We start from the raw sequence: 15,129 nt of genomic DNA on the forward strand, positions 1-15,129 counted from the left end.
AGGGAGAAATAAAACTTTGTTTCATAAGACAACAGGGAGAAAATTTGATTCTTTCATATTTCATATAATAAAATACAAAAGAAATAGTGAGTGATGTCATCAGCCCTCTCATTTGCAGACCGACGAGGATGTGAATATAACTGTTTTGTGAAATTCAGCAAAACTTAGAAATGTCATAACTTTCTTATTTCACATCCAATTTTGATGAAATTTTCAGTGTTATGCTTGTTGGATTTTTCTCTTTTTGTTCAAATTAACTTTTTTGGGGGATAGACTTGCCCTTTAAAGCAGAGATGGTAAAGTCGGTTGTCGAAGTCTGAGATTTCCCTCTGCTTATGGTTATAAGTCGTTGGAACGAATTTTAAGTGGAGGGATCAAGGTTGGTTGGTTGGTTTTAGTGGCGATGGCGCTATTCCATCGATATCCGTTATTATGACAATTTATTGTACTTGATTATAAAACAAAGGAATTGAAAAAGGTATTATGACGAAGGAACGAGTTAAAACTCGATGAAACGAGTAAGTAAATCTTGGGAACTAATTAGGAAAAAAACATGTCATGTAACATTAGGGACCCCTTACACTCTAAAATTATCGAGTAAGAAATACCCAATATTGGGTAAAAAGGGAACATGCATGTTTGCTGGGTATCCCCCCCCCCCCCAATATTGGGCACAATGCATGTATTAAGGGTTAATTTCAACGCAACATTGCGTAAAATTTACAGAATATTCAATATATTTTTACCCAATAGTGAGGAATTTCTTTTTATAAGTGTAAATGAATTTCTATATCTCCGTGGTTAATACTGCGCGTTGTGAATACACAATAAGGAATCTTGCTCCAAAAGGGACCAAAATAATTTATGTTCCTCAAAATCTGTTTAAAAATTGGCTTCGATTTGATATGACATTTTACATGCATGGCCCTGGAAAGCGGGGGTGCTGGGGGTGCTTCATCAGCACCCCCAAGATTTTCCCTGGGGTGCTGCAATCTACATAGGCAGCACCTCTAGGAATTCTGGTTGGTTTATAAGCGAAATGACCTATATATTTTATCGAAACCATTTTTTTTTCTTGTCAAATTTGTCGGGAAAGAAATAACCTTCATTTTGCAGTGAAACCCTCTTTTTCTGCTTGTCAAATTTACATCAGCATAACCAGTAAAAAAAGTTGTTCCAATGGCCCTGGTTAGATGGGTATTTGAAAGAGACGAGTATGACATATTATGGCAATGTTGTTACGTCAATCCAATTTTAATAATTCAATTTCAGTACAAATTCAAACATTTTGACTGTCATTATTTAACAGTCTAATTTGATAAAAATATCAAGCACGAAAATTGCATCTGGAATAATACAAGCTTTAAAACATTAATACAAATTGAGCCTACAAGCAAAATACCGACTGTTTCAAACAAAATGTTCTGTCTCACACGATTCGGAACATGAATTTTGTGTCATTTCAGTTGTAGTACAATTCCAAAGTATGTTTGTAAAATCATCATGAAAGATTATTTATAACACAGATTTGTTCAATTCTAATTATGCAGGTAGGTTTTATTTGAATTGAAAAATCTTCTTTACTAGCTTGAATTTAACATATTTACCGCTGCACGAACTGGTGCTATACTTTTTTTTTTACCTTGCTGGAAATCTATGATCAATCGTTTATACTACCATGGACCTGTGACACACTCTAAGTGGAGTGGAAAAGGTAATTTGGAAATCCTGTCTCACATTTATTCAAGTGCAAGGATCACATTATCGCTATCTGATACAATAATAATCTTTTCGATACCACTTCAACTAAAAAAAAAATCAAATTAATCCATTTGAATCGTGCAAGTTACTATCGGGTTAGAATAATTTTTACATAATGAATGTCAAATTGTTTTTAAATCCATATCCATCTAGAATAACACCGATCATTTCAAATGAATTCACTTAAATTATGTCATATAAATAACTTTGATTGAAAATGTGTTTTATACTGAAATAAAAATATCAAATGATCGTTATCCAATATCATTAAAATCCCTGTAAAGTCATTAGAAATTAAAAATGAGGGATTTTTCAGAATCCATTTACCTGAACAGTAAAACGCATTTGGGTTTGACACTAAATATGAATCATTTGCGATAAAGATTGAATAATTTTATAGGCAACGATTATTTCAACAATGCTACTGATTGTTAAAGGAATAATTCATTTAAATTGTAATATTATAATAACTACTCGAATAATCATCAAAATTATACCTTCATTCTCAATTTAAAGTGGCCTTTTTGCAAAATACAAGTTAGAACTGAATTGGTCAATTGCAGCTTACTTAAAACATCAGATATTCACAACAAAATAACTATTTTATTCACGGCTGTTGAAACATAACGAATTGAAAATACTGATTTCATAAAAATTTCACAATACACCGTAAATTTCATATCCTACGCAATTTGAATGATACTTTCTTATTCGAAACTGATCAAAGTGAAAGTCTAGAACACATTCAGTCATAAAAACAAGTACTAGAATACATAATAAATTGGTAAATCATTATATAAATAAAGATTTAACAATTTTCAATAAAAATTAAATCATGCAATGCTGAAAGTTCTTTCCACAATGCTTCCTTTGAGGGAAATAATATAGAATAAATATATACGTGTATATTCAACAATTTCATCAGCAAAAACAGAAAAATATCATTATAAAAAAATGTGTCTTATAGAGCACAATTTTGCGTCGGTCGGACATTTCACGTCGAAGATTGGGAATCTGGGGGCGGTTCAAAGTGACCGCCCCCGACACAAAACAAAAAATCCAGCTCTGAAAAGCCACATTGAAATAGCATGAAAGTACTGTTTATTCTGTTAGTGTTATCTAATGTATCTATTTTTGTTATTGCATATCATTATTTTTTCTTTCAGGTGTCTGTCAGTGGCCCAATCTGCCTATCTACGTAGGACCGCGAAAAACGCTGTTTAGTGTTTACATTATGATTCATACAGTAATTTTTTTAAACAGTTGAAACCAGTATTTAACATCAAACTTTGATTATTAATATTCAATTCTCAATAAATTAAGCATGGTTGTTTAAACTATTAAACAACCATGCTTAATTTAAACTGTTAAAAAACTACCGTAAGGTTATGGTAAATAGCAGTGTATAAAATTTTAAACAGCGTATTATACTGTGGCGTATCTTTATATTTTGTTCGGAGTTTGATCCCAAAGTGACACCTAGTATCATTCAATTCATGTTCAAAGATCACCAAAATGTGTCATATTTTCATGTTGTAATTGACTTCAAATATGGAGTCAAGTGCTAATAAAAATATTTTACTGATGTCGAATGTCCCAAAATAAATCCAGTAAATTAGGTGTAAAATCGAGGCATTATACTCTCATATTGATGTAGGAATATCAACACAGTAAGCATAGTAAGGTAAAAAAAATCTTAATTAATCCTTAACATGCCACACTAGTTTGTATTGAAAAATAATCTTCTTTATAGTCTTTAAGAAAATATGGAAAAGCCCTGTTAATCCTAATAATTATACACCATCCAAGGAATATCACGTCATGGAATCACAATGGTAAAATCTCTAACAAGATTTGTGGTACTTCAAAATTTTCTCAAATGACGTGCATGTTGGCTAATATCTCTAGTGAGTAAGACAAAGATAAGCCAGGTCAACAAAATAAAGTCTTCCAGTACTGATTGACAAATGAAATTGTTAACTATTGAAATTGAAATTCTGAAGAAAATGCAAAGCGATTCAAAATGGAATGACCGATTACGAGATTTGCAGCGATTTGTATCATGGTAATACGTATGCAACAAATTAACCCTTTTTTCGAACATTTATTTTTGTCGTTTAAATCCTTGCGAAGAATGTATTCAATATAAATAAGTAAAAACTGATAAGCTTGGTCGCTTCCATCCCTCGCTTGCGTAAGGCCTTAATTTGTTCTCCAGTATTTTTAAATACCCTTTAATTCCCTTAAAGGAAATGTCCTCACATATTGCTATGACGTACTCAAGGAGATTTAGATGTAATTATCATGGTTATGGAAAATCATAAAAAAATGAATGGCAAAAAAAATAGCTTTTTCGATTTATAGTACTTGCGACAATTATTGCAATTAAGGAAACATATTTTTGCTTGGATAATCCTGAACATATTCAGACAGTGATTCCGGAAAAACCGTCCTGTAGTCTAAGAATTCTTCTAAACATTGCAATGTGATTGGATCATAACTGTAATAGAGTTTATTGACAAATATATGCGGTTGGCTTGACAAATAAGGCAGATAGCCGGCTCCGATCACGCAAACAGCTCGAACGTACTTGCCGACGCACGGTGCATAGTAATCAGAATTTGTCCATCGGATGAATCGAACATTTGATGCCCAGGTTGAGTTCGGATACCCACCTGGTACCCCCGGATACCGGTTTAATGTAACCCACAGATGTTCATCCGGGCTGAGAGAATCCTTTAGATAAACTATTATGTCATTTGCTTTTTTATCTGTAAGGAGATGTACAACATACTCTTTTGTAGCAGCATAGTAGGCATTCCCAAAGTACATTTTGGCATTGTGAGGTGGATCGGGTTTTTCGATATTAGTTCGAATGACTTCACCTCGGATAACCTCATGTTTGAATTTAGTCCTACCAATAAACCATTGAGTCTGCTCTGGGAAAATACCCGGTATATCGTTGAGACCATTGTATGCTTTCATCTGTCTGACAATTTCGAGATTGGTTTTGAGCGGGAAGTCCTGTCCACAAAGATTGATCACGTATTTCCATTCGTGCTTCACGAGGTCTCTCATGCAGTTGATATCGGCCTGCACTCGGCTAAATCCGGCGTACTGTACATTCTCAAGTTTGGAAGCGACGAATACATTATCGAAACAGGCGGCAAGATTACGAATTGCTTGGTGAAGAGCCGATCGAGATTTGGTATCGATATGGATACAGTAGAAATTCTGTGGCTGGTAAATAACTCGGAGGAGACGTTCAATTTGGGCCGCTTCCTTGTGCCCAGCGATAATATACGCAAGAGGGTACTCCGATTCTTCAACCGATAGCGCTCTGAGCGGATATCGGCGATGTCGTCTGTATAACGGACAATCTTTGGTCCAATTCACCACCTCTTCGTCACAAGGGACCTTCACTTCTTCCCGTCGGATTGCCTCGTATGCCTGACGTATGATTGTCTGATTATTATGAATAATACCAGAACAGTTGACATCGTAGCGTTTATGGTATCCGGGTGAGTTGTATAAAGAGTTCCAAGTACCTGATTTGAAGTTGGATTGCAGTTCTGGGCTTGGAACTCGTCCACAAACCGCATCTTGACAGCTTACATCGTTCTTCTTATCCTCACCAAGAGCTTGATGCCGTACGACAGATTGTTCGTCAAAGCACCTTTTATCGGTTTCGGAGGCATTTTGCTCAGGGCTAAGAAATCCGAAAGATATAATGAAATATAGGACACAACAAACCCCGAACAGACTCCCTAACTTACGGATAGAGAGTTTGCAAGCTCGTCTTTTCCCTCCCATTGTGGTTCTGCCAGCATGGTCAGTAAAAGCACGAATGCCGGTCGAATAGGATTGGTCCAATGTTTGTTCCTTGGGAAACGCTTTCAAAGTCAGAAGTATATAGCGAAGCCGATTGCGCAGTAAGTCGCTGGTAGTAAAGTAAAGTTTAGTTCATCTCTCATTTCCGCTCTTCGGGTGTACGGCATTTCTCGTCGTCTATGGATACTGTAAAATAAAGATAAAATCATTATGAGAATCTGATATACGGAAGACTCCACTTATCACATTAATATATATCCTTATATGTCTTACGTTATTCATGTTATATACTTATTCAACATAAGGCCTGAATCATTACTTTACTGTAAAACCCATGGTTGGCTACATGTTAAACCACAACTCCGGTGTGAAATACTGTATATACCCCAGAGTAATATCACCAATTGTTAGAATAACGAGCAAATGTACACATTGGAAATTCAAATAACACCATAATTGGGTTTAAAGAGTTGGTATCTAACTACGTTCTACGGTGCTTAAGTTAAAACGATCGGTCGCTGAGTACGATGAAATGCTTTCACAAAATAATGGTTACCCAATTTGGTCGCTGGGTCAGTGGGTACGGTCTCTGCGACCGTACCTTGGTGTGAAAGCAGTATCAGTTAACATTGACATGTGTCACAGAACATAGCATTCCATATAAGTGAAGAGTAAACTTATTGTTTAATTTGTGAGTTAAACCTGTGCTTTATCCGATCCCATGCTTTTGCAGTACACTCTATAAATTTATAGAATTATTCTTTGTCCCGTGTTGGCCTCTAAAGGTTCTCCAGATAAGCAGGAAAATGTTTTTTACAATCAAAGAACTGGTCAAGGTTTCTTTTATAACTTATCAGCATATGAGGTTCTTGATGGTATAAATGGGTGGGTTCGTCCATGGACCTATTAGGTCCATGGTTCGTCACACCATTAATAATCCTATAGGTTCATAGCCCTGGGAAGCGGAGGTGCTGGGTGCTGCTGCGGTTATATTCCATAGTCTCACCCCTTAGAAATCTGGTAGGTATGCCAAATGGTAGAAATGTGTAGCGGAACGCTTTTTTTTCTTGTCAAATCTTAACTAGCAACAACAACAAAAATCGTTCCCATGGCCCTGTGCAGGTTACTGCTATACAGTGCGTCCCAGAAAAAACGAAACCGAGATTTAGCGATGATTTATCATAACTTAATCACAAATAAAATAGACAAATGACCTACCAATGTAAAGCTTAGAATCTCCTCTTTCATCTGATATTAATTATAAAATGAAGAGGTTTTACAGGCTAGCGTTCAAACTCACTCGACACTCCGTTTTGTTTACGATCAGCCATGCATTAAGTCTTTTGTTAACCATGCGATAGCTTCTGTGGGAAACCGGTGAAAACAGTTTATTTAATGAAATTATGGAAATTCAAGCCTTATTTCAAATAACCAGAACTTTGTTATTTCTTGACCATTTTCTGTAATTGAGGTATCAAATTAAAGAGCAGATATTGAACTTTTAAGACATGTGATTTTCTTTTTGAAATTCATATACCCCCCGCCAAATGAGTTTTTGGTATCCTTCCTTCAAATTGTTTTTGATCACTCATGCGTGAATGAGGAATAATCTAAGTAATATCAGATGAAAGAGGAGATTCTAAGCTTTACATTGGTAGGTCATTTGTCTATTTTATTTTTGATTAAGTTATGATAAATCATCGCTAAATCTCGGTTTCGTTTTTTCTGGGACGCACTGTATTTTTCATACGTTTAAGTATTTCATGTTCGAGTGACTGCGTAATTTGGAACTCGTTTGCTTGAAGCGCTTAGTAACACCATGTATTAAGTGCTATCATAAATACAATATAATATTCATTATGATTTGGTTCATCCTTCTATTTTGAACTCCATGCACATCCTTTTCATGTGACCGCTTTGCAGCCTACATCTGAGGATATTTTGACTCCAAAACGTGCATTTAAGGTTTCTCCATTTTTATTTTGAATATATGCCCAATTGTGCTAATTAAAAAGGCTTTCAAAACTGACTCTTGGATTTTTTTTCTTATTGCCTCGTTAGCCCGCGAATAACCATCCCTCCCGCCCCCGACCCCTGCCCCCCAAAAAAGAAATCAGCTGTATTTCATCTTGTAGGAAAAGTGTGTCCTTATTTGTGGTAATAACCTCTTTTAAACTTGTTAGAAGTTTTGAGAGGCAATTACGTCATTTTTTGCAAGTGAAGGCATTTTCTAAATCCTCGTTTTTTGTTATTATTATTTGTTGGTGTCAGCAATATCCGTAGGAATAGACTAACTACATTGTACAGTGTATATAGTAGGCATATGCCCCTTATGTTTTTTTTAGTCCGCCCCTGACTGTCACCTTGAGTAAACAATACAAATGAAGGACACAATAAAGTCTATATTGAGCCCCATGTATTTTCATCAAAACCAGAAAAGTCATTGATAACGGTTTTTTTTTCAATGACAGAATAAATGACTAAGAATATTTTGAGCGATCCGTTAGCATTTGCACGGTATTGCTATAACCATGGACATACATGGAACGTACACACCGTTGAATTGAATTTTTAGTAAGATATTCATAAACATATTGCGATAATATTAATTAAAGTTCAAAACTCCAAAGTACATCACCATTATCTCGTTAGCTGGGATGGCAATAAAATTCGTCAGATAAAATTCGTCCAATAAAAATCGCCTTATGGATTTAAATGACCAATTCATACCTGGGACCCATCACGAGTCGCTTTCCCGCAATATAGGAAATATGAATAATTATATGACTTTGCAGGAATGCAGGCCATTACAATTTTCTTTCATTTTAGAGAGAGCACTAACGTACATTATGGGGGGGGGGGGGGCTTGTGGGGCTCTGGCCCCCAAATTTTTCACGACCAAGAAAAAAAGAGAAAAGGAAAGGGATAAGGGTGAAATATTATATTATTTTCTGAATATCATGTCGAAATCTATCCCAAACTTGGATTTTTGTAATAAAAATGTTAAATTTTTCGCTCGCTCGCAACCTTTCATTAATTTTATGCGATACGCCATGTCGAGCTCCCTCAAATTTTTTGGCCCATTACGCCGCTGGGAGAGGGTGTGTAACTTCGTCAAAAATTAGGTCGACAAGTACGGTCGACCATTGTATCCGTGCTTGGAGGTATGGGTCGATGTTTTCTTCCCTGAAAATCTGACATGTCTGAAAAGCAAAGGTTTGAGGAGTGTATGATGTTGACGAGTTTGTCATGAAAAATCAAGAAAGTGCCGAAATTAAAGACATGTCCATGGCTGAAGGAAAACATAATTTATGCTCCTCAGAAAATGTATCTAATTACATTCGAGCAGTGGTTTTAATATTGTCACAGGTGCACGGGGTAAAGAGGGAAAAGATAAGAGAGTGAGAGACAGAGAGGTGGGGACGGAAAGTATGTAGGAAACATTGATTAAATACAATGTGGAAAATGAATGAATGAAGGAAAGAAAGAATGAAGAATGAATTAATCGAGAATATAATTGAATGGATGAATGAATGAATGAATGAACGGATGGAGGGATGGAGGGATGGATGCATGAATAAATAAATGATCAATCAATCAATCAACGAAAGAAAGAAGAAATGAAAAAAGAAAAAAAGAAATAATAAATACATGAATGAATGAATGAATAAATTTAACTTAACATGTTTCATGATTCAGTTCCGTTTTCCCTATACTGGTCAAGCACGGGATGGTAGGAGGATGCGAAGTAGGTGGGTGGGGTTTCACAATCAATGCTCAATATAGCCATGATTATGTGTCACTGCAGTTTACTTCCTCAGCAATTGAAAGACCTGGGGCCTACAGGTATAATCGTGCCACTAGATCTACATTTTGTTGTACTTTGTATCAGCATTGTTCTTATCATTGTCCTTCCTATTGTACACAATTATGCCCCTTTTTGTCAAGTGCGCACTCATAATCAAGAAAACGTTGTGCGCAGACAAAATACTATATTACTCAAGATACAACATATCAAGACATAACATACTACGACACCCAAACATACTATCATACTCTTTGCATGCTGAATAATAATAATAATAATTTTTTTTTTTTTTTTTTTGGGGGGGTAATAATGACAATAATTGTTTCCATTTTATTTTCTTTAATTCCATATTTCCATACTGCACAATTGATAGTTATGATTTTACATAGATGTTAACCAAGAACTATTACGTTTTATTAGCTTCTTTAATTTGAAGGTAGGGGAGAAAACTAAATATTACGATCATGACGATTGTTGAGAGTAATTGTACGAATGTTCAAGATTGCAACATCAGCGCACACTTATCATGATAATATTGATTTAAAAATCCCCAAAGCCAACCGACAATTGTAATCAAATTCGTTTGATTGCTTACAACGTGGTGCATAATTTTCCACCATGAGAGAAAATTAAACGTGAAAGTTGGAATGATTATTGTTGTTACAGATTAGACATACACAGTTTTCAAACTTGGAAGAAATAAATTATGTGGTTGGGCGAATGATAATTCAAAATGTCTTTCTATGAAGAAACCTTCCTTGAATAGATGCTGGTAGGATGAAATGGGACAGGAATCCTTTAAAGGGGAATGAAACCTTTGGAACAAGTAGGCTTGTTTCGAAACAAAAAAATCAAAGAATAAGAACAAAGAAAGTTTGAGAAAAATCGGACAAATAATGAGAAAGTTATGAGCATTTGAATATTGCAATCACTAATGCTATGGAGATCCTCCTATTGGCAATGCGACAAGGATGTGTGTGTCACATGTGAACAACTTTCCCTTTGATCATGGACCTATAGGTCCATGCTTTGATGGACTATAAAATACCCCCAAAATGTCTCTATTTGCTTTTTCTTATGGTGATACAAACTGTATTTATCCATGATGTTTTCTTTAAAAATCTGTATTACATGTCCTCCTATAGAAAGAATATATGCTCTACTGATGGATGTGAAAAAAGAGGCAGTTTAAGTGAAACATATACTAAAGTGATGGGGAGCGTTGTTCACAAGTGACATCACACATCCTTGTCGCATTGCCAATGGGAGGATATCCATAGCATTAGTGATCACAATATTCAAATGCTCATAACTTTCTCATTATTTGTCCGATTTTTCTCAAACTTTCGTTGATCTGTTTCTATGATTTTTCTGTTTTCACACAAGCTATCTTGTCCCAAAGATTTCATTCTTTAATGGGCTTGATATTGGGCAGAATAAAAACAATATTCCTTTGTATGAATTCATTTATATTTTATCGTATTATCTCATTTTCCAAATGCCTCTCCACAAGAGCACACATTGAGATAGCGCCCAGTTTGTTTGTTGCTGTTGTTGTTTGGTGGGTGTAATATCACTGAAATAGAAAATATAGGCTTATCAAACTTGGTTATATCTCCAATCGGAATAATATAAGATTAAGATAAACACTGACATTTATTACACATGTATACCCATGTCTAAAAGCCTTTAAGTTTGAACTCTACAAAAGGACTACAATCACACTGCGGGATGCAATAAATACAGTTACTTTATATAGATTAATACAGTAGTCAAAATGCTGTACAAAACAAAATGAGAAAGCGTAGATTGTGGAGTATATTATGCAAATAGAACATGTTTGATTTCAAGGAGCAGTGCATGCATAAGAGCAGAACGAAATGTTGAGTAATTAACCAAGTTTCTTAATATCCTCCTATTTGAATCCCCATTTCTGTGAATTACACCATTAAATTTACTAATACATGACTGTACTTCCCACTTTATTCTGTACTACTGTATCTTATGCTTTTTTATAAGGCGTATTTGGGCATTATTCAGTGGAATGGACATACGCATTCGAAATGTATAGTTATTATTCTAAGCGGTCAGGCGTCAGGCCTGGGTGAAGAAAACATCCGCAAACGAAAAGGTTTTGAGAGACAAAGTTATATAAAAACATGAAAGCGACAAAGAAGGATGTGACATGATATATTGGCCCTAGACAAATATTAGCGAGTGGAAATAAACAACTTTCACACACGAATACATTACCTGAAGGCACATGAAGGAAGCTGGCAATCGACCCAGTACAGTGTCACTCTTCCATGATCTTCAATCCGTTAATCATTTATAGGAGTCTAAACAATGACGTCGAATCATAATATGCTAACGGCCCATTTTCATATTCTGCATGTATTTCCTCGTCTGATAATGGAGTATTTCCTCGGTAGGATTGCTAGTCCGTATTGTCTTACAATAATTGTGCTTTACTGTCGAATTCCGGTATCTGGACAGTATAGGAGCTTAAAAGTGAACCAACTGAACTGAAAGCAAACCCCGTTGGTGTATTGCAATTGTTGACTAAAGTAGCATTGCCAATATAGACACAGCAAACTTGGGGTGAATTAATTGGTCGCACGGCTCGGCACACCAGTCTATTTATCATCCTTTCAGTTTCGTTGCTTTATACAGTCAAAGTTGAAATGAGGATTTTTAAAAGCTCGAAGTCCAAAAAATAAGGGCACAGACAGACACTCTCTATATACACCTAATTGCTATTATCTATCACTAGCACGTAGCCCTCATTCATGCAGTGCGGTATGACTAAACGGGAAGGGAAGATCCCTGGATTCGATTCGACCAGAGTATATATATCCTGTTCAATACACCACTCGCTGGCCTGCACTAATCATCAGATACGAATTCCGAAATCACATGTCTCTCCTAAATACAGGTTGCTTGTACGCCGTCATCCATGAACAAGCATCGATACAGGAGCTTCTCTAGCTCCGCGCGCACTGCTGCATGCACTCAGGCTGGCGGGAAAATATTAATTTCAGGCTGTCAGCGAGAAACCGAAGAGTCTGTTGGTTGCGAAACCAAACCGTCCATCAAAACTGAATTGAATATCTAATGGAGACGTCACTAGCGACCAAGCTTTATTTAGTATCGATATAATTTATTTGCGCATGCACATGCAGAATGGCCCATAGACTGATATACATTCTAAAAAAAATGGAAAAAATGATTACGATTTCCGCGTTGAATAAATCATATACATGTACTAGTATTGTATTCGAAGCGCCATGGCGTCATGTGTATGCCAAAGAGCTTGGGAAGTCATTCACATATGTTACAAAGATTGTAATCACATTTTAGATCATTAGGCAATGGGCATGGGTGACAGACACACTGTCATGACTGTGGTTTTATTTTAATCATAAGCTCGGTGAGCAGTGAGTCCCCATATGTTGGTATAAAATTATATTGATTCCACCGAACGAAACTTGTGCGTTAATGCAATCTTTGGCATCAGTGCATGAAAAGCATCTGTTTGCAGCACCACTTAAGGAATCCGGGGCTAAAGGTGTCGAGTATGTTACAACGATGCTTGATAATTCCATATACACACACATCTCCATTCATCATCATGCAGATATATTGGTGTGTGTGTGTGAACTATTTCATTCACCGCCAACAAATCTTATAATTCCCCTTTAAACTGAAAAACTTCATAAGACTTGATATGATGCTGCTGCTGATGATGATGACGGTGATGATGACGGTGATGATGATGATGATGATAACGATGATGATGATGATGATGACGGTGATGATGATGACGTTGATGATGATGATGATGACAGTGATGATGATGATGATGATGATGATGATGACGGTGATGATGATGACAGTGATGATGATGCTGATAAAATGATACCATTATACCTACTTGTGATGATAATAATAGTAATAATAATGACAACAGCAACATTAATAAACAGCATATAAAAACATTGATGATAACACTGTCAATTGGAATCTGCATACATTAACACAACAGCTAGAAGCCATGGTATTCTGGTAACTATGATTTCACAGAGAATTTATTAAGATTGGTATAATAGTTTTGATATAAGGGAACATCTTTTAAAGGGGGATTTGGAAAAAGGCATGTATAAGGCATTTGGCGTTATTTTTCCAATACCATAGGCCTAAATATACCTTTCATATAGAGTGAATTTGGAAAATGTTTCGTCCATCAAGTCCTCAACGCCAGGGTGACGGCCTGGGGTTACGGTCGCCAATTTCACAATCTCCCAGACAAATGGCGATAAAAATTAATATTCCTTTTATCATTTTGTTTAGGGCGCGCTGAGGAACCAACGCGTGAGTGGTAAAATTAAAAGCAATATCAAACATAATATTAGACTAACATTTCATCGCAAATATCACTTACCGACAAGCTCGAACGAAACGTTTTAATGTAAAGAGTTATCGATCTACAGTCTCTTTTTGCCGACTACTAATCACGAAAAGTGGTTAAAGTTGACCGTGAGCGTCAAAACGCCAGTTATGTCACCCCTTGATAAGAGAGAAAAATAAAACTGAGGGGGAATTGGAGAACACGATGTATTTATCGAGAAAAAGACAATACCTGAAAATTAAAAAAAAATACTAAATTTTCTTCTTTTGTCGCGCTTCCTTTCCAGAATTTGTACGTCTTGTTAAGACGCAGTAAAACTATGTGAAAATATTTGTCTGTGATTTTGAAAATCGAATTCCTTTGTTGAATATTTTATCATTGGAGAAGGCAATGGCAGCTTAAATCGTGGTCAGCCTAGGTTAACCCATTCTGGGGCCCGTTGCAGAAAGAGTTGCGATCAAACGTAACTAAAAAAATCTTGCGCAACTTGATTTTCAGCCAATGAAGCACCCGTATTTGGGACTTGCGCTTGTATATTGATATTTTGACTTGCGTTTAAACGCAACTCTTTCTGTAACAGGCCCCAGTTCATATATACCGTGTTTACACTTAATCGGCAATTGGTTCTGAACCAAATGCCGATGCAGAATCGGCATTTGGATTGCGTTTACACGTTGTTACAGCTCGCGGTTCAGAACCGCGAGCCGATGCAAAAACCTGAAATGATACGCATACCTACAATATACGTCATAATAAAGACAACGCTGGATCAGTGCGCTTACAATTACGTCACAATGGTAAAGTAATTGAAATGCGCACAAATTGCCGGTGCAGAATCGGCTTTCTGTTTACACATAGTAAAAAAGCCGATTCTGCATCGGCTCGCGGTTCAGAACCTACTACTTTGGTGGTGCAAATTGCCGGTTCTGAACCGCGAGCCGATTCAAGTTGCTCGCGTTTACACGCTATGAAAAAGCCGATGCTGAATCGGCTCGCGGTTCAGAACCGCGAGCCGATTCAAATGCCGATTAAGTGTAAACACGGTAATAGTGTACGCGATTGACACTAATTGGCACAGATTGATTTTTCTCTGCAGCTAACCACTTGGCTTGATTAAATCCCGGCCTCTTAGGCCATTATCACATTTTTCTAATTTTCAGTAATGCTTTGGCCATTTCATCCAATATCCACTTGGCCTAACAGTGATGTGCTAACGGAAAAAGTTATGGATGGACAAAACAACAAATATATCTATAATGAATGTATCTATAGTCCTTAGAGGGAAGTTTACACTGATAATAAGTTGGTTTTAAGTTAATTA

At 36.2% G+C, this 15,129-nt stretch overlaps 1 protein-coding gene across 1 annotated transcript; it reads right to left on the reverse strand.

Moving 5' to 3' along the window:
• Positions 1-1,233: 1,233 nt before the first annotated feature.
• LOC129269389 (N-acetyllactosaminide beta-1,6-N-acetylglucosaminyl-transferase-like) lies at positions 1,234-12,314 on the reverse strand. The gene is made up of 2 exons (XM_054906883.2): positions 11,654-12,314; positions 1,234-5,778 (listed from the first exon to the last, which is right to left on the reverse strand). Exon 2 carries the CDS (start codon positions 5,572-5,574, stop codon positions 4,147-4,149), a length of 1,428 nt encoding a protein of 475 aa, XP_054762858.2. The 5' UTR covers positions 5,575-5,778; positions 11,654-12,314; the 3' UTR covers positions 1,234-4,146.
• Positions 12,315-15,129: the final 2,815 nt, after the last annotated feature.

This window comes from Lytechinus pictus, chromosome 10 (assembly GCF_037042905.1).
Source record: "Lytechinus pictus isolate F3 Inbred chromosome 10, Lp3.0, whole genome shotgun sequence".
Classification (NCBI taxonomy): Eukaryota; Metazoa; Echinodermata; class Echinoidea; order Temnopleuroida; family Toxopneustidae; genus Lytechinus; species Lytechinus pictus.

What these genes read in the sequence shown, in the direction of transcription:
- LOC129269389 (XM_054906883.2), bottom strand. Translation starts at nt 5,574, where the DNA reads ATGGGAGGGAAAAGACGAGCTTGCAAACTCTCTATCCGTAAGTTAGGG.